The 24397-nt window shown below is 51.4% G+C and overlaps 1 protein-coding gene across 1 annotated transcript in view; it reads left to right on the top strand.

Moving 5' to 3' along the window:
• The first annotated feature begins 3320 nt into the window (after window positions 1–3320).
• The window catches only part of LOC115490885 (hydrocephalus-inducing protein homolog), a 35074-nt gene continuing 13997 nt past the window's right edge, over window positions 3321–24397 (top strand). Inside the window, exons 1-22 of the mRNA XM_072920725.1 lie at window positions 3321–3328; window positions 3598–3665; window positions 4970–5192; window positions 6754–6916; window positions 7408–7506; window positions 8215–8418; window positions 9260–9388; window positions 13286–13463; window positions 13972–14174; window positions 14903–15036; window positions 15977–16113; window positions 16751–16872; window positions 16960–17142; window positions 17537–17689; window positions 18778–19002; window positions 19253–19457; window positions 19908–20209; window positions 21020–21157; window positions 22020–22207; window positions 22382–22564; window positions 22802–22921; window positions 24139–24298. Of these exons, the coding sequence (XP_072776826.1) occupies window positions 3321–3328; window positions 3598–3665; window positions 4970–5192; window positions 6754–6916; window positions 7408–7506; window positions 8215–8418; window positions 9260–9388; window positions 13286–13463; window positions 13972–14174; window positions 14903–15036; window positions 15977–16113; window positions 16751–16872; window positions 16960–17142; window positions 17537–17689; window positions 18778–19002; window positions 19253–19457; window positions 19908–20209; window positions 21020–21157; window positions 22020–22207; window positions 22382–22564; window positions 22802–22921; window positions 24139–24298 (3525 nt within the window). The remainder of the gene's footprint in view (window positions 3329–3597; window positions 3666–4969; window positions 5193–6753; window positions 6917–7407; window positions 7507–8214; window positions 8419–9259; window positions 9389–13285; window positions 13464–13971; window positions 14175–14902; window positions 15037–15976; window positions 16114–16750; window positions 16873–16959; window positions 17143–17536; window positions 17690–18777; window positions 19003–19252; window positions 19458–19907; window positions 20210–21019; window positions 21158–22019; window positions 22208–22381; window positions 22565–22801; window positions 22922–24138; window positions 24299–24397) is intronic.

Genomic DNA, 24397 nt, shown 5'->3' on the forward strand with positions numbered 1-24397 from the left:
CCCTGTAACTGCTGGGAAGAGTCCCTGGCCAGCAGGGCAGTGCTGGCACATCCCCACTGGCCCTGCAGCTTCCAGGGAGTCTCCTGTGCAAGGCCAGGGCTCAGAATCCTGTGTCTGGGCTCCTGAACCCAGAACAATCCAGGCAGTGCAGGGAGAGGTTTTCCTGCCATGGCTTTGCCAGCATTTCCTCAAAGGCCAAAGAGCTGCAGAGCACAACAGCTTTAGTGAACAAGCACTGAACCCTCTAGGCCACTGACCTCCAGGATGGGTCCATTTGACACAGATCCATCATCAGGGGGTAGGAGCTGAGTTAGAAATGGGCTCCGTGACCCTGGATCACTCCCACTGCACCGACACCACCAGACCAGAGTGGCTGAGCCCCGCTGAGCCCAGGGTGTTTGTAGAAGGAGCACCCTTGGCCAGCACCTGCCTCTGTCCCTGTGTGGGAATTGTCACCTTGCAGCTCAGTCTGTGGAAGGAGAACACAATGCTGAGTGCCAGAAGTTGAGGATTTTGGCAACAAAGCCGTGTGCTACTGGGCCAGGTAGTTTGGCAATTGCCAAACTCTGTATGAGCTTTGTGCCTGCACTGAATGGATTTCAGAGCTCCTCTAAGTGCATGGGAAGGACACCACAGAATTATAGGAAGGTCAGGATGGAATGGACCTTAAAGGCCTCTGGGCAGGGACACCTCCCACTAGATCAGGGAGCTCCAAGCCCATCCAGCCTGGCTTTGAACACTTTCAGGGCTGGAACCTCCACAACGCCCCTGGGGAACCTGCTCCAGTGTCTCACCACCCTCACAGTAAAAAATTCCTTCCTAATATGGAACCTAAATTTCCTTTCTTTCAATTTATACCCGTTACTGCTTGGCCTGCCACTACAGGACATCAGAGGTGTTTGAAACTCAGCAGACTGGTGGCTAAGATTGGAAACCAGCCCAAGGAATGGGTTAGAAATTGCAAGTCAGCCCCAAGGGATATCTCCTGAGGGAACAGAAGGGTCCATATCTTCTCCTGCAGCATCAGGAGCTGGTGGCATCCAGCTCAGAGTCAGGGACTCTCACTGAGGCAGCCTGGAAACTGCAGTGTAACAGAGGGAATTATTGTACTGAAATGGACATCTCTCCCCAGGCTGTGAGAGCAGGCTGCCCCTGCGCCTCAGAGGGCACGGCAGAGGACCCCTGGTTGAACTGAACTGTCGCACACTGAACCTTGGGAACGTTTCTGTCAACACCCCCCACGTTCGTGAGGTGAGCAGCAGGACTTGGGATGGATCCTGATGGCTCCTGAGGCAGCAGCAAGCCTGGTGGTGACTTACTAAAATATGAATATCGATCTAATATCCATATCCAACTGAGATGGACAAAAATTCTCCAACAGTGTAAAGTTAGAAAGTGCATGTTTATTGCATCATTAGACAATAACTCATGAGAAGGGAAGATTCCACATGTATTTGCATTTTGCTTTCTTGCTGCTGCAGGTGCAGCTGGTTAACCTAGGAGCTATTGATGCTCCCTTCACCTATATCTCCTCAAATGCAAACGTGGGCTTCTGCTTCAAGTTTGCACCCAAGGAAGGCATCATTGCACCAGGCGGGACCCAGACGATCCAGGTCTCCTTCGGTGCCACCGTGCTGGGGACATTTGAGGAAGAATTCCAGTTCAGTGTGGCTGGATCTCCTAGGCCTGCAATCCTGACTATCAAGTAAGGACTGTGGGAGCTTGGTGGGCACATCTGTGGCTGTCTCTGGGACATCTCCCTCATTTTGGGGCTGAGCAGAGAAAAAAGGTTTTTCCTGAGGTTTTGATCTCTGCTTTGATCCTGGAATTGCCTTAGTGTGAGGATGCCTCCTGGCCTGTGTGGGTACCTGGGAGCTGGCACTATCCTCCCTGTAGGGATCTCCCTCTGCCTTGGGCCATGGCAGGCAGTGGGATGGATCAGCTTTGGGCAGTAGCTGCTCTGGGATGTCCCCCTGAACAGCCAGCAAGGCCCCCAGGGCTTTGGAGGTGGGCCAGCCTGGGTGATTCTGCACCAGCAGCAGTGTTTGTAAAAATTCCCATTAATAATCCATCCCAGCTGGGCAGCAGCAGCCTCACCTCACCTCTCACAGCCACGCTGTGGGGCACGAGCCGTGCTCTCAGCTCCTGTGCAGAGAGTGCCCTGGGAGCTCCTTTCCACAGCCAGGAGAGGGCTGATGTGGGACACAGGGAAGTGTGCAGCAGGAACTGTCCCAAGGACAGGGGTGTCATCCCGTGGGCTGGTGCCATGGCAAGAGAGAATCCTGGCCCAGCAGAAGGGAGAAGGGCTGATAGCAGGGGAGGCAGAGCTCATTCCTCAGCACCGCAGCAGCATGAGGGCTTGTCCCTGCTAGCCTGAGCCATGGGCTGCTAGGATCGTGTAGGGTCAGCAGGAGAGCTGATCTGGCTGCTCTGGAGCTGTGGAGCTGGGAGCTGCTGTTGGGAGGCACTGGGTCAAGGCAGTGAAGGAATGAAAGCAAACTGCAGTCGATTATACCAATGAGATAAGGGAGATGGGTTAAAAAGAACAAGAAAGTTACTACTTAGCAAGAGAAAAGTTGTGAGTAGGTCTGCCCATAGTAGAGAAACAAGTATGCTGGCTTTGTTTTTAGAGGAAAAGTGCTGTTTTTTTACTTTGGAAATCAAGAGGGAACATTTCACCATCAAATAATTGTTTCTGCTCTGTCCCTCCCCCGAACTGCTCATGGGATGTTATTGCATAAACAGCTTTGTCCTTGAGCAAGGGCAGGTGTCTCTTGTTGGGAGGTGTAGAGCAGAGCCAGTGGCAGTCCTGGGAATACAACAGAAGGCACAGCTGGTCCTTGATTTTTAACCAAAGGGCAGAGTGGGCATCGATTGGCATCAGCCATGAAATAAACTCATGATGTTGTGCAGCTTCAAGTGCTGATTTCAGTTGATGTTGTGGCTTTTTGAGCCTGTCTGCTGAGTTTAAGGACTGGTGAGGTGGTGTGCTAGATTCAGGACACCCCTGTTTGGTTGTTTAAGCTATTGCTGTTGGCTGTGCCAGCTGGTGCACTGGTGACAAGCTGGTCCTTTCCTCCAGGATTCATCTGTCCACTGTGTAGAACTGTTGCTGCTCTTTTCAGAGGGTGTTTGGGGCTCCCTTGGCTTCATGTCTCAAAACTCTGTAATGATTGTGTGGGTCAAAATCTCCTGAGAAAGCTCCTCCATGGGAGCAGCAGTTGCAGCTAGGGAGTAGCAAAGCAGGAAAGGTTACAGAAGTTTGTGGGGACACCTTTATGTCCATCACGTTACAGATGGGGAAACTGAGGCACAGAGCCATGTCTGGGTGTGTGTTCAGGGTCCTTCATGGGACCACCAACAACCAGGGGGCTTTTCCTGCCTGCCCTGTGCCCAAAGCCCCATCAGTGGCTGTTGGCCGCTGGCCACTTGGCTTTAGCTGCCTCCTGTCCGCAGGGGCACTGTGCTGAGCACGTGGCGGGTGTTGATTTCAAACCTGCCCTGACACCAGGTTTTACACCCCCGAGCCACGGCAGCCAGACCTCTGCTTTAATTCCCTTTAACCAAGCCATCTCCTCCTCTGTCCTGCCACGGCAGGGGCAGTGTCACCGGACCGACTTCACTCTCGGACACCATTAAGCTCAACTTGGAGGACATCTCCTCTGGTGAGTGTTCCCTGGGCTGGGACACAGCGTGGGGGATCTGTGCCTTCCAAAACAGAGCACTGGAACATAAAAGCATCCCTCAGTCATGGTCTGCCACAGCAGCCTCTTCAGGGTGTGAACTCCAGGGCTGCCGGGTGTGAGATTGAATAGAACCAATAGAATAGAAAGACAGTATTTTTGCCACTGTGAGATCAAATAGAACCAAGGAAAAAAAAGTCAGTATTTTCTGGTGTCCCTGTCCTGGTTTAAAAGGCAGATGTCTGCCAAGGGAGGCGGGAATCTTCCTGGAATGGAAAGATGACCCCTTCCCTCCAAATTATTATACCTTTGAAATTACGGGGCTTTCAGGCAAAAATATGGGAAAAGGGAATAACAATTCTTTACTGGAATATATCAGCACAAACAACAACACAGTAACAGAAGTTTCCACGGGAGGGAGGGAGGGAGGAAGGGAGGGAGGGAGGGAGGGAGGGAGGGAGGGAGGGAGGGAGGAAGGAAGGAAGGAAGGAAGGAAGGAAGGAAGGAAGGAAGGAAGGAAGGAAGGAAGGAAGGAAGGAAGGAAGGAAGGAAGGAAGGAAGGAAGGAAGGAAGGAAGGAAGGAAGGAAGGAAGGAAGGAAGGAAGGAAGGAAGGAAGGAAGGAAGGAAGGAAGGAAGGAAGGAAGGAAGGAAGGAAGGAAGGAAGGAAGGAAGGAAGGAAGGAAGGAAGGAAGGAAGGAAGGAAGGAAGGAAGGAAGGAAGGAAGGAAGGAAGGAAGGAAGGAAGGAAGGAAGGAAGGAAGCTTTCTTGAGCTGCTTCTTCCCCACCCTTATCACTGCTGAGGCACTTGTTAAGTTGCCTTTTGAATAAATGAAACAAGAAAGGCAACAGTAATCACAGTGACCAGAATGGGTGTGAACTCATGTCACTCACTGTTTATGTATTTTGAATACAATGGGAGTGTTGGCAGACTTAACAGGGACTTTTGCAGCTTGAATTTTCAGAGTAAATGCTCGGTCTGGGTGCACACTCGTCCCTGAGAGATAACTGGTGCTGGTTTGAGGCGGGCGAGGGAGCTCCTCCCCATCAGAGAGAGAGAAGCTTGCAGTGTTCAGCAGGGCTAGGAGTGGGCATTTTCAAGGCTGCAGTCTGGAATCAGTGTCAAAGGGAACTAAGTGACAATTAATTCCTCGTGCAGCTTCTCAGTGAGCTGTAGTTCAAATAATAAAGAACTAAACTCCAATCACACTTTCATCCTACCAGGATATTCACACCAGGAGTCATGCCATGATTGGTGCCTAAATGGACATTTGTGTCCTTTTCCTAGGCTCTCCCAACACCAAGACCTGTTGCCTCACTGACACCTCCCCGGTGTTCCATGACGGCCTTTGGAGAAAAAACTGCTTCCCAAACCTGCAAATCCAGCCCAGCACGCTGGAGTTCGTGGGTGGCACTGAAGAAGTGCGCTCTCTGGAGATGACCAACTGCAGCCCTCTTCTCGCCAAGTACCACTGGTCACTCTGTTCGGACAGCCAGGCGGACAAGCTGGGGTATGTGCACCTTTGCCCTCTCCTTGGAGCTCTTCTTCCTGGTGCCCTGTTTGTACTTGGCAGAGAACAAAGCTGTTGGCCTAGGATCTGACAGACTGCTTCTGGCTTTCCTTGTTCAAATAACACTGACCAGCTGTGGTCAGCCTGGATGCTCCGAGAAAAGGTTTTCCACCAATTTGGTGCTGCCTAGCCCCCATAGGGGTTTCCCCTGGGAAGGAAAGCTGGGGTAAAAGCTGCTTTCTCAGACCTCTGTGGCCTGAGGCAATGTCACCTTGATGAAGGGCTCCTAGTGCCAGCTGCACAGTGCTGCTGGAGCCCCTTCTGGCCCCTCTGCTTTGGGATGGGTCCTCTCTGCAGGAGCTGCTCTCTGCTCCTTGCCTTCCTCCCTTGTACTGTGCTGCAGGATGCCCAGAAAGTCCCAACACCAGAGAAAAGCTACCTGGTGCCTGGGCTGATGCTGAATGTCTGTTAGCTTCCCTTTCCTTCTTTGCTGAGACAACTCCTTTAGTGCCAGGATGATTTCCCTCCCAGGGGTCAGCTTTCAGCAGACACCTTGGATCTTCACTCCCTTTTTTTGTGACCCGTTACTCGTTTTGACTTTTCCCCTGCAACATGTCCCTGGTGGGTTTTGTCCTGTTTGACAGCAGGACTTGCTCATCACATCATCTCATATCCCTGCCTCCCTCAGAGTTTCTGCTTTAGAGTGAAAAATGTCGTTGTCTGGGCAACTGGGAAGTTGCTTCAAACCATTCATGAAAACTAAAGACAGTGGAATAGATGATTAGGGATCTTTTGGGGGTTATGACGAGACTGCCCCTCACCCAGAAATTAAACCCAGCCTTAGGTAGCAAGCTACAAAGCTAAAGGCAGTGATTCTTTGGGGAGCAGGTCATTACAGGCCCTGAATGCCTGTCTGGGGATGGAGCATCCAGGTCGTGTTTGACTGTGTGGGAGCACTTGCAGCTCAGCAGGGTGACAGGCAGGCACGGCTCGACTGTGTCCCTCGCGTGGCATTAGAAACACAAGCAGAGTTACCCTAGCACCTGCTTCAATTTAAAATGGGGAATGTGACCTGAGTCACCTGGGAGTGTTGGAAAATATCAACCAACCCCCCCCCCCAACACTGTCAGGGAATCATTCCTGATAAATACCTGGTGGAGCTGCAGAGGTTCTGGCACTGGGCACTGGGGTTTGCTGGGCTGGCTCCTCACTGGCCGGGTCTGCCCCTCGGTGCCTCAAACCCCACCTTTCTGCTTTCCTTCTGTGTCTTTCCCTCTCCCACTTCTTGCATCCCCACAAGCTGTTAATCCCTGTCCTCTGTAGGTGCTCAATGCAAGCAGTTGCAGCTGCTGTACTGCTGCTGCCTGGGCGTCATCCCTGGGCTGCCTTTAGAACAGACCTGCTCCAGCCTGGATTGGGAAGGGCTGGATCAGACCATTTCTCAGTTCAGCACTCCAGCACCCACCCAGGGGCTGCATCCTGAGCAGGAGCTGCTCGTGCAGGTGTCCCTCCCTCCTCCCTCCCACTGCAGGTCCCTGTTCACATTTCTGTTGTTTTCCAGGTATAAGCTTAACCCACCTAAATTCAAACCCACACCACCAAAGGAGCAGAGAACCTCCCGTTTGGATTGCTCAGCATACAGAAGGAGATTCAGGATTAGAAAGGAGGAGGTAGACAGTGCCCTGAAAGAAGCACGGGATTTTGCCCAATCTTTAGGAACAGAGGTAGATTGTTTTTGTACACACACTGCTTGTGTTGTCTCCCCAGCTTGCCACTGACAAGTCACGCTCGTGCTGACCTCCCTTTTTGCTGCCCTGCTGTCCTGTGCCCCTGTGGGTTGGGCAGCTGGGCCCGTGGCTGGGTATGGGGTGCGTGGGAGGGAGAAACAGGAGAGTTTTCCTTGGAGAAGCTCACTCAGATCCTACAGACCTGTGCTGAGTGTGGGATTTTTGTGCCTGGTTTTCTTCACAATGTAAGATGGGACTTTTATCTGCATCATCATGGTAAGACCTCCAGCTTCCTTCCCAGAGCAAGCTGTGATGAGTCCTGATCTCCATGTACCCTTTTCCCAGCCCAGCCAGACTACCTGTTTCCAGGTGTCTGCTCTCACCCGAGAGCTGGTATTGCACTGGTGGCCCTGAAGTTATCTTACAAACTGAGATTTTGCAAAGTGGCTGTCTCTTCCTCCTGGCATAGAAAATGGCTTGTTTTTCAGGTGCCACCACAAACTCCTGGACCCCCTCACCTGCCACTGGAGCTGGCAGGAATCACGTCCTCCGTGGATGCACCTCACACTCCCCTCGAAGCGGAGGAGGTAAGAGGGAATCTGTCTCACTTGCCCATTGCCAGCGTGGCAAGCAGGGCTGTAGCTCCCAGTCCCACTGGTGGCCCCCAGCACTGCCCACAGAGGGGCCTCACGTCCCTCCAGGCCCATACAAAGTGCTGCTGAACCAACTGGGTGTTGGCGGGGCCGTGCAGGACATGCTGTAGGGCTGCCCAAGGACGCTGTGCAGCACCTATGGAGGGCATTGCTCCCCCTGGACCTCGTCAGCTGGTCCATAGGAAATTTTTGCAGGAGCTTTTGCTGTAGCACCTGGAGAAAGCAGGCTACAAATCAGAGAGAGGGGGGGAAAGCCTCAGGAGTCAGATGAGCGGGGCTAGAATCCTTCCCTGAGCTCCCTGAGCTCCAAGAGCTCTCACTCTGAGTCTCCTCCTTTTCTAAAAGCAGTAAGAAATGCTTTTTAAAGGCATGTTGTGCATCAGAGAGAATTTCTACTGCCAGAAGACATCCCAGTTCACTTTAATGTAGTGTATTAATTAGCGCATTGATCCGTGAGTATGGGAGAAGATTTTCCCCATGGTCCCTCCACTGGTCAGTGTCATGGATGCAGAATGAGGTTAGGGTGATTTTGGCTGTGTTTGGGAAATAGGCCCCTCCAGGTCCAGCTGCACTTTGCTCCAAGATGCTCTTCTGCACCCATTTCCATGCTCAACACCTCAATCTCTCCTGTCCTCCATCCAGGCTTTCAGTATCCTGCCGCTGTCAGGTGTGCTGCAGCCAGGAGAGAGCCAGCAGGTCTCCTTCACCTTCTCTGGCCGCCGTGACATCCTCGGCAGCGTGAAGGCGCTGTGCTGTGTGGAGGGAGGCCCCACCTACGAGGTGGAGCTGATCAGCTCACGCCTCAGCTACTCCCTGAGCTGCTGGGAGATCAACTGTGGCCCTCAGGTACCACACACAGCCCCTGGCACGGCTCCTTGCCCTGGAACCACGGCCAGCGGGTTCCTGCCCACCTCGGCCCAGGGCTCCCTCCCCTCCCCAGCCCCTTTGTTGGCTCTGGGGCTTGGAAGTACAACCTTTGAGGGACACATCTGGCATCCAACCTGGTTTAAAATAGCCATCTCCAAAAATGTAGGGAGTGCCTCTTTTTCTGGGTACCTAAGACTGCCTCCTGGGGCAGGCAGGGTCCCAGTGGGGATGCCCTGGGGGTCATGTCCCTGAGGCATCCCTCTGCTGATCCACGCCTAAAGCCTGACCTCCAAGGAGATGCTCGTCTAAAGCTCCTGCTTAATCCACAAATAATCAAGGGAAGAAGTTGCGCTTCCAGTCGCTAGAGTTGGAGAGACTGTCCTAGAATAATCCCCACTTTCCAGCTGAAAGCCCACGGATATTTCCAGCTGCTGGCCCTGTCTGTGTTGCCCTGTGTGACTCCCTTGTTGCACGTGTGTTGCTTGACAATAGTTGCATGCCTTTTCTCCTGCAATGCCTCAGTGCTGTCTCTGTTTCTCCTGGCTGTTGGTGACCCCTCAGAGTGCAGAGGGCCTCTGTCCCCCTGTTCATTTATTGCTGGCCCTCACAGGGTTGTTACCACACCTCTGTGTGCTGCCAGAGCTCCCTGGTCCTGCGCAGGTGCCCTGTGCCTGGGGGTTCCCCAGGTTCCCAAGTGCCCTTATCTCCTCCCTGGTCCCTGCTCCCACGATGTGTCTGCTTCCAAGCCCAGGAGAGAGGAAGGAGATTCCCAGCAGCAGGCCTGGGTCTGTAACTTCCCGCTCCTGTGCCTTCTCTCCAGATATTTAATGAAATTGGTCACAGCACGGTCACCCTGGAGAACACTGGCAGCACTGAGTTCACCTGGGTGCTGAAGCCTAACACTTGTGACCAGCGTCTGCCTGGTGTGTTCCTGGTCAATCCCACCACTGTAAGTAGCACAAGTGACGGACCCCAGCCCTGTGCCAGGTGGCCCAGGAGAGCGGTGAAGGGAAAAAGGAGGGGGAGAAAGCGCGAAAAAAGTCAGAGAGGAAAACCCAAACCCGGCCATGAGAGAGAGAGAGAGAGCTGTAAGCAATTTCTGATAGGGGTAGAGAAGGTCAAACAAGGGCGCTCCTGATAGAGTCCCCACGGCCTTGGCTGGTGGGTGGCTCTGCTGTCAGAGGCAGAAACCAGCAGGAGGCATGAATGTGTTGGTCACTGTCCTGTCCTGCTGTCAGGGGAGTAGAGGAGAATTCTTTTTGGTAGATTTCTCGGATGAAAATAAGGCACAAATGCAGGAAGTACTGTATCTGAAAACTGTTTGTTGATAAACAGAGGGTATGGTCCCGACCAGAAGGGGATGGAAAAGAGAGCAGAGAGAGAAAATGAGAAACGGAGACAGTAACAGAGGACAGGGACAGAGCATTACTGCTGGAACCCTGGGATGCTCCATTGGCATCCTGCTGGGCAGGTGGAGCAAGTGTGCTGCCAGCTGCACGGTGAAAAACACGTTCCCTCTCCTGTGAACTTGTGAAAAGTTTAATAAAGGACAATAGGAGACAAAGACCACAGAGCAAAGGTTATAACAGCCGGGTGCATCTTGGCACTCAGCCAGGAGCACACTGTCACCTTCGGGGATACCCCTTAAGTGCCTTTTCCATTACATCAGCCTGTTGCATATTCATAGACTCTTATGCATAGTAAACTTTTTCCCTAAACTAGTTTACATGTTCTAAGAATTGCTTAGCATGGCTCCTCCTTGGATCTGCCCTTTTTGGAGCGTGCCTATTCCTTGGCTGCGGTTTTAGTCCTTTTTTGTCATCATCTTCAGTTTTGGCCCCAGCCCAGGCTGCCTTCAGACGGTGAGTGCTGATGGTTGGCAGAGCTATACAGTGTCTTCTTCATATGTTCACTGGATGCCATCCCATGCCAGCAGGCACTTTAACCCAAGCACATTATATCAGCTATTTCACTAAGCTTAATTAACAACAGAAATAAAAACGATATCTTTATAACTAAGTTACTTTAACACGACACATATGAGATCAATGTTCATGTTTTTCATGGAGACAGGAGAGCACCAGCTTGCCCTGGCGAGAGGGGAAGTGGCGACAGCAGGGTAGACAGACAGGGAAGAAATGGCTCTGTAGGGAGCCAGGCCCTCCAGGTGCTCCCAGCCCAACAAAAACCCCAAAAATGACAGGGAAAAACTGGCAGTGCTTTCATATGCTAAGATTCCTCCTGTCATAGATACATATTATAACATTGGCTTTTCGCAAATATTAATATCAAAGCAATGTGACTCCCCTGTGCAGGAAATGCTCTGAGTCTATGTTGTAGAAGGCTGAATAATTGCTTTATTTTATCATCTTATAATCTATTGTACTAGAACTATATCATACTAAAAAATACTGAAGAAAAACCTGTGACTGTCTGCAGATAGTCCAGCTTTGACCCAATTGGCCAATCAATCCAAACAGCCATCACCGGTGTCTAATTAACAAATCCCTCCTCAGTAAACAATCTCCATAACACATTCCACATGTGCAAACAACAGGAGCAGCGAACAGAGAGAAGAATTGTTTTCTTTGAGCTTTCTCACTGCATCTCACAACTTCCCAGGAAAAATCCTGGGAGAGAGAATCATGCCTCTCTCTGTTCAGAGAATGTGAATCCACATATAAAATGTGGATTTTATATGTGTGGTGTTAAAATAACTTTGTTATAAAGATACAGTTTGTATTTCTGCTGCTGGTTAAGCTTAGACATGGCAGTGAAATAGCCATGCTGTGTTAAAATGCCTGCTTGGATGGGATAATACCCAGTGAACACAGGATGAGGACACCTGTACAGATCTGCCAACCATCAGCACTCACTGTCTGCAGGCAGTGAGGACCAAGGCCCAAACTGGAAGCGATAAAGAGAAGGAGCCAAAACCCAGCTAAGAAACACACACGCCCTAAAAAGGCAGAACCAAGGAGGGGCCATGTAGAATGGTTCCTGGAATGTGTAAACTAGTTTCTGGAAATACATAAGGACTATGAATATGCAACAGCCTGGTGTAATGGAAAAGGTATTTAAGGGGTGTCCCGAAGGTAACAGCGTGCTCCTGGCTCAGTGCCAAGATGCACCCGGCCCTAACAACCTTTGCTGTGGTCTTTGTCTCCTATTGCCCTTTATTAAACTTTTTACATTTTCACAGGAGAGTGAACATGTTTTTCACACTCCCATAACTCAGCCCTTTCAGGAAGACTTGGTCAGGCGGGCAAAGTTTTCTTGGGCTTCGGGGTCTGCCCTCCTCCGAGGGGGAGGTCGCTGGCAGCCCCCAGACACGGAGCCTGCCTGCATTGTCTGCCACCAACCTCCTTTGCGCGTGGGATGAGTTAGGGCTCCCAGCACGTGGACAGCCCATATTGTAGTTTTTCACCCCATGTCAGAAAATGGATTTATAGCCTATGCTGAGGCATGACTAAAAATCTAATTGGTTCCTCACAGTCACTCTGGGGACCCTGACAGCTGAGATCTCAGGCTGTGCTGGCACTGGAGCGTTTCTGAGGGTCACCTTACCCAGGGCGTGATCACACAGGACATTGTCCTTGGCCCTGCCTCCCCACTGCCAGCTAAGCACCACTTCCATGTCCCTTACTAGGCTTGCTGCTCCCTGCCTTCTCCAGCCCTGCTGCTGTGCATCAGCTTTGTGGGGCAGTGAGGGGGCCAGGGAGCGGGGCTGGAAGAGCAGGGAGAAAGATTAGCAGCATCCCACCACTGCCCAAGCCTCTCAGTCCTGCCTGGATGTCTTTGAGCCGAAGCAGCGCTCCTGCCTTTGTCCCTCCTTGCCGTGGGAAGCAATTTGCTTTCCCATTTCTGCATGCCTGAATCCTCCAAGGGACGAGAGGAGCTGCTGGCCCTGCTGAGAGCAGGGGCTTCCCTTCCCCAGCGGCAGCAGAAGAAGTTGTTTTTGTTGAGGCAGGCTCTTGCTGGCAGAGGGCAAAGCCTGTTAGCATCAGGGCTGTGCTCGCATCAGGCTGTGCTGGGGCTGCAGCCTTGTGAGCCCCAGGGAGGACACACGGTGCCCTTTTGGGTGCAGGGAAGGTAGAAGGTGTGAGAAACAAAGGCCACTCCTCAGTTAAAATTAAAAAAAAAGTTATTAAGAGACAATCGGGGACAAAGTCAATAAAGCAGAAGTAACAGTGCTGGGTGCTTAGCTGCAGCCACAGGCACACCAGTCAACCCAGCAACACCCCTTATGTCCCCTGGGTATTGCATCAGCCTAATACATATTTACAAATGGTTAGATATATTCAAACATTTTAACATAGTTCCTCCTCCGTACCACCTTTTTGGAGCATGTGCAGTTGTCCTAGTGGTGGTCATTTGTTACTTTTCAACATATTCAACAGGTTTCCATTGCTTCACTATTAAATGTTAAATTTAATATTATATATATGTTATAAATTAATATATTTATATGTGTACGTTATATACTTTTTATATATTATAAATTAATATATATTATAAGTGTAATATTATATTTATGTTATAATTTAACATTATATAAATGTTAAATGTTAATATTACAACAACTCTTCACCAACATTAGTATCACAACACAACATTTGCATTAAAAGAACTCTAAACTTTAGCAAAACTTCTTTTACAGAAGTCAACATTATCAACCACATTGTATTTAACAGTTGTGAAAGCCAACACTGTAATATATTTATCACGAAGGTGGTGTGGTCCGATGGTTTATTCCAGATGAGAGTCTGTCTCCTCAGCCTGTCTGTCCCCTGATCCCCCATCAAACACTCTGATGCATTCCCTCCCTCTTCTCCTGTCCCTGCAGGGCTCCATTGCACCTGGCAAGAAGCAAGAGCTGGAATTCTCTTACATGCCGGGAATACCAGGAGCTTTCACCAGGATTTACCAGCTTAAAGTGGATGACCTGGACCCAAAAAATATCCTCCTGAAAGGAGAAGCGTGCTGTCCCTTGATCAGCGTGAACCTGCCCTGGAACACCACAGGTGGGCACGGCCTGTCTGCCCCCAGGAAGGGCCGCTCTGGTTTTGTTCCCCACCGTAAGCCCATGGGGCAGCTCATGCCAACCCCCACCGAGCCTGGAGGCCTGCAGCACTCCCAGGCCAACTCAAGCCCCCCTGGTTGCTTCATGAATCTTGAGCAGAGGATGCCATGTGGGCTTTGTCCCAGGAGCCATCCTGCAGATCTTGCCAGCACATCTGGCAGGGTCCTGAAGGATGGTGGCGAGAGTGAAGGGCTTGGGAAAACTGTAGGAGAGGCTGGCAGGGCTTCTGGCAGGGTTGGATTTGTGTGACATTGCAGAGGATGAGATGCTCCTCGGTGGGGAGGGAGAGAACGTGAGGATTCAGCGAGGAGCAGCAGCATTCACTTCCCATAGTGGGCTTGAGGGATTTCTTTCTGGAAGAAACCAGTGTTGGGAGGCAGGGACTTCCCAGCTGAAATGGGACTGGCACTTTGCTCACACTTCTCTTTGCGGACGTTTTCTTCCTTCAGAAAATGAAAAACATGAGAAGCTACTGAAAGAGACTGTAAAACCCCTGCAACAGTACAGTCAGAGGAATAAATCAAAAGTTGTTCAGAAGACTCAGAGCCTGAAGTCTCAGACTCTGAAAACTCAGACTCCAAAGACTCAGACCTCGGAGACTCGGGATGCGAAGCCTCAGGACCTGAAGCCCCGTTTGCTTGGCTCTGACATGGTAGTAAGAACAGCTGCAGCCCCGTTTGGCACATGCCACCTTCTCCGTGTCACCTGAGCCCCTTGCAGCCCACAGCAGCTCCCCAGTGCCCTGATGGCACCTGGGACCTCCCTGCCCACCTACAACCTTGTGTCACCTCAGCATTGCCCCTAGGGCTCCCACTCTGGTCATGGTCTCTTCTGGGGCTGCATCAACTTCCTGGCTACCCGAGGGAGAGGTCCTGAAGGCCATGCTCCAGGGATGGAGTTGATGGTGCTTTGAAGGAGATGCAGGTCATTGCTGGGGAGTTTGTTGGTCCCAACCCAAGCCCTGCCAGAGTTACAGACCTTAACAGCGGCTGCCTGATTGTGCCCTGGGGCTGTGCTGGTGGTGCTCATCTCCAAGAGGCACCAGCTTGGTCCTGGTTCCCTTTCACGACAGTTTTTGTCCAAGCTGCCTTGGTACTGGCTGGGAGCAGGCAAGTGTCTGGAGCTCTGGAAGGTTCCTGGCTGGTCTGTCTGCCTGGCCAGAGCAGCTTTGCTAAGAATCTGGGTAGGCAAAGATGCTGGAGTTACTTACCTGGAAATGAGGTCCTGGCTAAGAGAGCAGGGGGTGTCACAGACACTGAGCAGCCGGACAGGAGGACCCCACACCCCCTCCCAACAAGAGCAGGGTGGGATCCTTTCTCAGGTGCAAGCTGGGCCTTGGGAAGGAGCTTTGCTAACCAGGCACTTTTTCCCTTTCCCCAGCCAAACACTCAGCTGCAGATAAAGACGATGAGGATGCTGATAAAGAAGGCTGCTCTGGAGCAGCAGAAAAGGCTCACATACCATCTCCCAAAGAGCAGGTTTCCTAACAAGCAGCTACGCCAGAGTCTTGTCAAGTGAGTAGGGACTCCCATCCCCGTCCCCAGGTGCCCCATGGGGAACACCCAGCCATGTCCCCTTCTCCTGAGAGCTCCTTGGGCCTGCAGAGCTGGGAACAGCCTGGACTTCAGAAGGGGTCTGGTCCCGGTGGCTGTGACACGCCACACGTGAGCAGTGGGGTGTCCTCCCTTCCCCAGCACCACGCTGAGCTTTGGACTGCTCAGCTCCCCACAGGTGTGGGGTTCTGTCCCTAGAGCTGAGGGGACCCAGTGCAGACCTTCAAGCCCTTCCAGGCAGGATAAATTCTGTCCCTGCTGACTAGCTCTGAAAGAGACAGCTCCCAGCTGATGTCGTGGATCCAGCTAACAGAGCACACTAAACAAAAGGAGAAGGGAACCGCACATGTCAGCAAACCCTTTAAAACCCCAAATCAGATGGCTTGAATCCTGGTGGGGTGGCAGGGCTGGTCTAGGAAACTTGGTGGGTCCCTGTGACCATCATGATGCAGCACAAGCTGCAGAGGTTTCAATGCAGGAAGCAGATGCTCTGCAGAGCAGATCATGTGGTCTGGTTGCAGAGCAAAGAAGATTTCCTGTGCAGGCAAATCACATTCTAGGCCCCAAACAATTTCAGCCTCAGGCTGTACCCCAGGCTGGGCAGTTCCACTGAGACCAGTGGACTCACCTGTACTGGCTTTTCATGGCAGAGGAGCTGTGGGCAGTGTCCATTTTAAATAATTTTATTTGCAGGTACTGTTAGTAGCCGATACAACCTAGGACTTGTCAGGACTCCTCCTGACTTCCCTAACTCTTTGCCAGGTGGTCAGGCCACGGGTTTCATGGGCTTGAGCTGAGTTTTTACAGCGGTGAATAAAGAAATAGCCACTTTATTTATGGCTGTCCTCTTGGACATGCAACCAGGCTGTGGTTTAAGGACTGTCCTTAATCCTCCTTGCAGAGTTAAGCTGCCTGAGTATATCCTGGACATGGGCCCTGTCCTTAAGGGTTTCACTAAGAGAAGCATTCTGGAGATCACCAACCCAGGGCAGATCCCAGTGTCCTTCCAGGCTGATCTGTCTGCCCTGCAGGATACAGGTAAGCAGTGCTGGAGACACTTCCTGTGGCCTTGAAGGAGGTGTCTCAGATTAGCTTAAGCCACTGAACTTGGGGAGGTTTTGAGCTGTTTTCTTCTCAGTGCCCCTGCTGGGAGCTTTAGAGGCAGAATTCTCCTGGCCATCCATGCCCAGGGACCTCTCCTGGCCTGCCTGTGACTGCCCTAACGCTTCAGTGCAGAGGCCAGGTGGGCTCATCACCCTGGTCACCTTTCAGCATCCTCTGCCCTTGGCTCCCACAAGCATCGAGTTTCTTTGGGCACTCTGTGGGCTTGTTTTGGCAACCAGTGGGGTCTGCGGTGTATTGGAAATGCTTTGTTTGGAGTTCACACTGTCAGAGCACCTGTATTTATCCTCTATTGAAGAAACAGCCAGTGGGATCCTCTGGTGGATCAAAAGAGGCTTCCAAAAGAGGCCTCGAGGCAAGGCTGCACTTCCATCACAGTGCCTCACTGTGTCTGAGGGCTGTTCAGGTGCACTCCAAGTTTTTATCCAGGTCACAGAACAGCGTGGGGCTTTCCCCAGCCCTCTCAGCCAGAACACCTGTAAGGCTTTAATGTGCTTATGGCACATTTCGTGTTCCTCGGGTATCTCAGGTGCTTTGTGTTCATCTGTTCCAGGTTTCAGCGTGGACCTAGGCCTGATAAAGAGCCTGCCCCCCAGCCACAGCGTGGCGTTTGAAGTGCACTTTGAAAGTGCCCACCAGCCACCGCGTGACGTGGATGTGCTGCTGCCCATAGAGGTACCAGAGCTCTTGGGGCAGGCAGCAGGCTGGGCACAGCAGCAGATGTCACCTGCACCCTCTGCTGAATTCTCTGTCCTTGTCCAGGTGACAAATGGCCCCACGTCTCACATCCGCCTCTGTGCCACTGTGCTGGCACCGTCACTTGAACTCTCCAAGAACACGCTGCAGTTCTCTGACATCCTTGTTGGGCAGTGCCAGGTTGAGACCATCCGGCTCTACAACCGGTTCCAAGCCCCCTGCAAATGGTCCATCAAGCCTGTTCTGAAGGTAAAGCACAGGCAACATTGAACACGTAACTTCTTGGCTGGGTTTCTTTGTGTCTCTTGCCCTTTCTGCTCCTGTGGCTGCCTGAGCATTTGGGTCTACAGCATGCTGGAGGAAGCTTCTGAGGGTCTGGATCAAGGCTGGTTTGCCTGAGCCTGTTCCATTAGCGGATGCTTTGCTTTTCTGCCATCTTCACCCATTCCTCCTCCTCTGAGGACAGTAGTTCCCTGTCTGCCTGCCCTGTCTACAGGTTTTCCCTCCAGCTCTAGCTGTGGGGGCCGCTCTTGGTTTGGCTGTGGGTGCTCTTAGCACTGCATCAGTGTCTCAGAGCACTCAGGAAGTGAGGCTCTGTCCTCGCAGACCAAGGAGACCTCACACAGTTGGTTTCTGTGCCCAGAAGGATCAGCACAAATACGTGACACCAGCCCTACGCCAGAAGCAGCGGGCGCCAGAGGATGAGCCCTGTCCCTTTGAAGTGATGCCCTCCCAAGGAACCCTTGATCCACAACGGTGGCAGAACTTACAAATCTGGTTTACACCCAAGGAGGAGGTGAGACTGGCAGGTGTCAGCCCGGGAGGCCTGTCAGGGCTATCTGGAAATGAGGGCCTGGTGCAGAGAGTGTGGTATGAGCTCTGCCTTCACAGGGAGCTTTCTGCAAAGCCCATACTTGTGGCAGCACAAGGAGAAATGTGCTGCCACACATACTCAGCGTGGCTCAGTTCACCCCAGAGAGCCCTCCCGTGAGATGTGCTTTGAAATGCCCACAGGGAGCTTGCACAGAGAGCACCAGGGCTGCCTCTCAGCACATGGGGGGGATGTGCCCAACTCCCCTCAGCCTGCCCCTTGCCTGGCTGTATTTGCACCTGCGACACTCGGCGTCACAGACACTCGCAGGGGATAATCCTGGAATGGCCAGGCTGGGCTCATCCTGCTGCAGGACTGACAGACAAATCAGCCACCAGACACCTTCCTGGGCACGGCAGGACAGTCACCTGTGCTGCCAGCAGTCCCTGGGGCTCTGGCCTGCCTGCACATTGCCGTGCAGCTGGGGATTCAACTTAAAGGATGGAGCATTCCCAAAAGTAGTTTGCCTGTGGCCGCTGGGTCTCGGAAACTGGCAGTGTGTACCTGCATGGACACAAGTGCTTCTGTGCTCACCAACATTCCCAGGGATCTTTTAATTGCTGGAGAGATGTAACCATCTTGTGTCTGGCTTGGACCGGAGCCAAACACTAAGCAGGGAAGATGACCCTTATTTCTGGCCAGCGAGAGCTGATTTGCCCCTCTCCTGGAGTTGGTATTTGCCTGATGCAGCAGTGCCAGGACAGTGCCTGGACACTGTAACCCCAAGGGCCCTTCCCATGAGCATTGCACTCCTGCATGACCAGATGAAAATGCCTGACAATCTTTGTACATCCATCTGATACCCAAATACCCAGTTTCAGTGCACACCAAGATTCATGCCAGTTACTAGACCCAGGACACAGGTGCTGTAGTCCCTAGCAGAAGTAAATACCTGGTTTCTGTTCACCTTGGAGGAACTGATAACACCCTGACCTTGGGGCAAGCGATGTTGTATTTGGGGTCCTGTCACCCGGGACTTAATGGATGAGTTGTCTCCACTTTTCTCTTTTCAGAGGTCTTACAAGAATGAACTGAAGCTTAACATGTGTGGGAGCAGCAATCACTTAAAGCTGCACCTCTCAGGACGAGGTCTGGAGCCATGGCTGGAGTTCAGCCCCCCAGCACTAAATATGGGATGGGTGCTGGTGGACAGCGATGGGGTGGAGGCCACCGCGGTGGTAAAGAACCCATGCAGCTTCCCCATTGAGTTTTACTCCTTGGATTTTGAGGAGGTGAAGGTGAGAAGGCAGGTCTGGTCCCCATGTACGTGCTGCCCAAGCTTCTCAGCACTCCAGCATTGCCGGGCTTGTGCCAGGAGATGGAGGCAATCCCCAGGGCAAGGCCAGCTCTGCCGACATGCTGTGGGAGGAATTAAATAGTTTGTGTTGTTGGGAGGAAGGGAGGAGACAGAAATCGGGTTTGTTGAGTATGTGAGATAAAAGGCAAGAGAAGGAATCTTGCTATGGTTTCTCTTCCCTACACACACAGATCCTGCGGATGGCACTGGGCTCTGAGAACCAAAAGAGCTTTTTAATGCCTCCACGCGCCGTGGGTGGGACGCTGCTCCCAAAGGTGCTGGAGGACTATGGAGCACAGAAGAGGCTGAAGGCTCAGCAGGCAGAACTCAAGACCATGGCAAAGGCCAAGGTCAGGGCTGAGGCTGAGGCTGAGGACAAGGGCAAGGCAGCACCAGGTCAGAAAAACAGTGAGGGTTTGGCAGTGTCTGTTTTGACTGTGGTCACAGCTGGGAGTCCATTCCGTACACCCTAAACTCTCACCTTGCTCTCCAGGGCAAGCCCATGCTTTTAGCAACTGCCTGTTCTCCAGCTTGGTGGAGAAAGTCTTGGGTGAAGGGCTGTGGTATCCCAACCCTGAGTGTAGCCAAAGCAAGCCTCTATCTGCCTGCCAGACTGGGGGAATAATCACCCTTGTGTCCCTTAGCCATAAAGACTAGGATTGGATGAGTTCTTCAGCCAGGTCTAATATCACTGGCTCTTTTATATTTGCACCTTCCTAGCAACAAAAGAAGAAGCTCGTGTTGCTTTCACCAAGTCTCCTTTCCCAGGGTCTGAGGAGATGTGGAGGAGGATGAGGATCACAGGTGGGCAGGAGGCTGACTTTTCCCCCTGGTTTTGCACTGCAGGATATCACAGGGTTGTCACGAGCTATTCTGAGCCCATGGTGAAAGCGACTGGCAATCCTGTCTCTCGGGCTGACCTGTGCCAGCTGTGCATTGCTCAGAAGACCAGTAAGCCCCAGGAGAAGGTGGAGAAGAAGCCTGAACAAAACCGTGAAGGCCCAAGGAGTCGTCAGTCCTTTCAGCTGGAGGCGCAAAGTGAAATTGCAGAAGGGGCAGTCAGAGACTGCCGTGACGGGGCGCTGTGCCTGGACATGCAGGTCACAGATCCGAGGGCCACGATGGGGGAGATCCCGAGGGAGGACCAGGTAAAACCCTGCAAGGCTCAGATCTTGAGCTTGCCGTGGTCGTGGGCCCTGGAGCATTGTGTCCCCACAGGTGATAATGGCACAGAGCCTTGTCCAGGCCCCTGATGATGTTCCACAATGACATCTGTGTGGATGAGGAGGTTATCACCATCCCTCAGATGGGCAGGAAGTGGCAGTGCTCTGTGTACAAGTGTCCTGTCTGTTCAGAGTTTCCCAGCCTGGAAATCGTTATGAACAGGACAGGGCAGCTCATGGTCATTGTTTTCATCAGCTGAGGCACTCCGGAGAGGGTTGTCGCTGTTGAGGCAGGACGAGAATGAGAGAACTCCAGAAGGCTGGAGTTAGAGGATGTGAACTCTAACAGCACAACTCAACTGATTCATTTCAAATACATCACTCTTTTTATGGAGAGCATCGTACAGACTAATTTCAGTGGTCTTAAAGTAAAAAATCTCACACCATTGGTGTGCAGTGAATGATGCACAGTGGCAGAACATATCCATAAACAATGTGAACAACAAGAGAGACAGAGGATTATTTACATTCCTTTGCAACTCTTTCCCAGGCTCTAGCCTGGCAGAAACCTCTCTTTTTCTCTCTGACTAAACTGAGAATGCCCATAGAGGTTTCTCTCCTGGTCCTGCTTGGAGCTGTTGCCTCTGCTCTGGAGCCCGCTCACCCCAGCGGGCACAACAAAGCACTTCTATTCATATAAATCAAAAACCCCACTGCCTAAAGCTCAGTGCCTTTAAAGGAGTTGTGAGGATCAAGGTGACACAAGTACAAGCAGGATTTCCTCTTCTGTTTTAGATGCTGGAACATCTGGGGCTGCATCCCGACGGGCCTCCCCTTCCCCCTGCTGCTGTGCTCTCCATAGTGGAGTACCCAGAGGAGCGGCTGGGCCCTGCAGGGCGTGTGGAGCCCTTCACCCTCCTGGCACCGCAAGAGGTAAAAAATCACCTAAACCATCAACCTCCTTTGAGGAGAGGGTCCTGAGTGAGAAGGGTTGTCCTAGGTGGGTTTTTTGTTTTGTTTGTTTTGGGTTTTTTTGTTTTTTTGGTTGGGTTTTTGGTGTTGTTTTTTTTTTTCATGAGGTTGGGATTGAAGGTATTTGAGATGGTATTTTATGTTTGTATTTAGGTGTTTATTATTTTTAGGTATTATTAGTTTTGATTAGCAAAACAGTTTCATGGCTGTGAGTTTTGTAGTTTTTTATTGGTAAGGTATAAAATGTTTAACTATTTTTTGTTATGAGGATTTTTTAAATTAAATTATTTAACTAAGAAATGATACTTAGGTTATTATATTTTAACTTAATAACTGATTTTTCAAAGCCTGTAATGTGGACTTTTTTTCTAAGTACATTACTTAACTTTATGAAGAAGAAGGAAAAAGAAGGTGAAGAATTTGCTTTTGCTTTAAAGCTTTTATCTTGCTTCATATTTATTTCTATATTCTAAAACCTTAAACCCTAAGCTTTTTACTTTGTGACATTACACATTTCTAACTAACTACACACTCATAATTTCAGTGTTATTAATTAATTCTGGAAGTCTTCTCTACAGCCTCAGGTCAAATGCAGTGCTCTTTTGTAAGTCTGTGCCTTCTAGCACAGAAAGTTTAAAATTCTCGGTATCTAGGATTCCAACAGTCCTAGGCAAAAGAAACACCAATAAGGAAGACCAAGTCCATGGGCAGGTGGACTTATTTATTTATTCTCTCTCCTGCTGGTGAAGAAAGCCCCGTTTTGCTCTCCAGGATGGGGATGCCTCAGGGCTCACCTCTCTCTCCCTTTTCTCTCTCCCCTTAGGCCGAGGCCCCAGATATGAGGGGCGGTTCTGCCGAGGGCCAACCAAAGATGGGTGAAGCGGCCAGCAGAGACAGCTCTGCAAAGGAGAGCCAGGTGTCCACACAGAGAACAGAAAGTCCCCAGGATTCCCCCACAACAAGCAGCAAAAGCACGATGGAAAGTGCCTCAATGCCCACAGAATTCCTCAGGTGAGCCACGCAGGAGGAGGTGATGCCTCTGCTTCTTGGTCCTCTTGCCAAACCAGGTCCATCGACCCCAGCTCCACGGCGACCCTGTGCCAGTGCCTCCAGGGGATGGCGAGTGCACCCTCCTCGTTTTGTTTGCTTCTCAGCAACGTCTGAAGCCTCCTCTTTAATTGCCAGGCTGAAACGGTACCGGTGGGTAGTGCCTGCCCACGGTGAGGTGGAACAGAAGGTTCACTTCTCCACCAAAAGGCCAGGGAAGTTTGAGCAGACGCTGAGGTTTGAGCTCGTGCAGACAAAGCGCCCGTACGAGCTGCCCTGCCGTGGCACCGGCCTGTACCCCAGCATCAGCCAGGACCCACGGTAAGGCTGGCCCCTGGCAGCCCCCACACCACTGCTGCCCCTGAACCACAGCCAGGGCTGACCCCTGGGGCTTCTGCCTGGGCAGATCGTGCTGCCTCAGGTCACCCAGCACCTCCTCCTGTGCTGGAGCTGGCAAGGCAGATGGTGCCTCAGCCTCCAGGAGGGGTTTTGGCGTTCTGACGACATTTCCTACTCGGAGCATCTCACAGCTCTTCCTTCCCCGCCTTCTCTGCCCAGGGTGGTGTTTCCACAGTGGAGGAAAACCATGAAGGAAGATGAAATAATCTTCAAGGAGTATGTTGAAAGCACAGAGCGATTCCACTTTGGGCCGCTGATGTGTGGGAAATCAAGAGAGTGGTACGTGCTCCCTGCTGGGCCCTGTACTTTTGTGACACGCCTGGGGAGACAGGCTGTCCTGGTGGCACGGCCCAGGGCAGTCCCCGGCAGAGTCCTGGGAGACACATGGGTTTGAGGGACCACAGATGTGTGAACGTGAGCAGAAAAGAGGCAAATGAGCCTTGGAGGAGCTGCTCTGCCTGCCCAGTGGGTGCCTTGGTGGCCCCCTTGCTGCTGCCGGTCCAAAGGTGACTCGGGGGCAACTTCTGTCCCCCTCCACATTTCAGCTTCACCCTTTAGGAAATGAACTTTATGGTGGTTTGTGAAGTGCTTTGAGCTCTGCAGGTAGCCTGATTGAGCAATTATTCTGTAGATGGTTTTGTAAACCTTTCATTAACCTGTAATCATTAATAAGATTTTATTATTGACCTGCCAATGGGTGTTGGGGGTAACGTACAGCAGGAATTACATTTCCCTGTAATGACAATGCATCCTCACTGCTGGGTAAAGTCTGCCTAAACACTTTGTCATTTAAGCTATTGTGTATTTCTACTTTTACTGTCACTTCTTTTTAATGACATTTAGTATTAAGTTCTGGCTTCCATGGGAGCTCTGGAGGGCAGGGGCTATTTTGACAACCCAAGTAAATGAAATCAAAATACTTTAAAAAACAGACAATCTTTAGCCAGACTGGTAGATGGTCTGGGATTTCTGTTTGCCTCTTTAACCCTTTTAATCCAAAGTAATGTCCACACCTGAGAGAAGGATCATTTGTTATCTTTTTGCATTGCTCTTGGGAATTGATGCTTTATGCTTCTTTCTCAGACTTTGCGCTAACCCATAAAATCCAAAGCAGTTTCATGACTTTTATGAAAGAAATTAGCTAAACTATTTTTTCAAAAGCCTTTCCTTATACCCTGCAGGGAAGGCCCCCCAAGAAAGAAGGGGAAAGAACCCATGTGCCTGGTGTAGTGTTATTTTTCTAGGCACCTTTGAATTTACATTGTATTAAAAACTCTTGCAGTGGCCTGAGCATCATCAGGCTTCTGGGCTGGGGAAGGCATCAGAGTAAGGCAAGGACGAGCACACGGCCATGCCCCTGACTGGGATCCATTTCTCACTTTTGTTTGTTAGAGCAGGGTCTTGCAGCATCACTTCCTCGGGTGCACACGGTGCTCTCCTTGGTGTGTGGCAAAGGCAACAGTCTGCTCTGCAGCCTTTTCCCCTTTTGTGGACAGGTACAAGGCCCAGAACTGTCCTGGCAACGCGGAGAATATAACCATCCTCAACAGCTCCCCCACGGATGTAGAGGTCCAGTTCTCCTTTGAGAATGCTGGGGAAGCAGAGACGTTCCTTTTGGACCCTCCCAGCATGGCGCTGAAACCAAAGCAGAAGCAGGTAGGAGAGGGGCAGGCAGAGCAGGGACGCAGAAGTGCCCAGGGGCTGCTCCTCCTGCTCTCACACAGAGCTCTTTCTGTTTCTTCCTGTGGGGCCGTG

The sequence above is a fragment of the Taeniopygia guttata genome, chromosome 33, assembly GCF_048771995.1.
Source record: "Taeniopygia guttata chromosome 33, bTaeGut7.mat, whole genome shotgun sequence".
NCBI classification, from domain to species: domain Eukaryota; kingdom Metazoa; phylum Chordata; class Aves; order Passeriformes; family Estrildidae; genus Taeniopygia; species Taeniopygia guttata.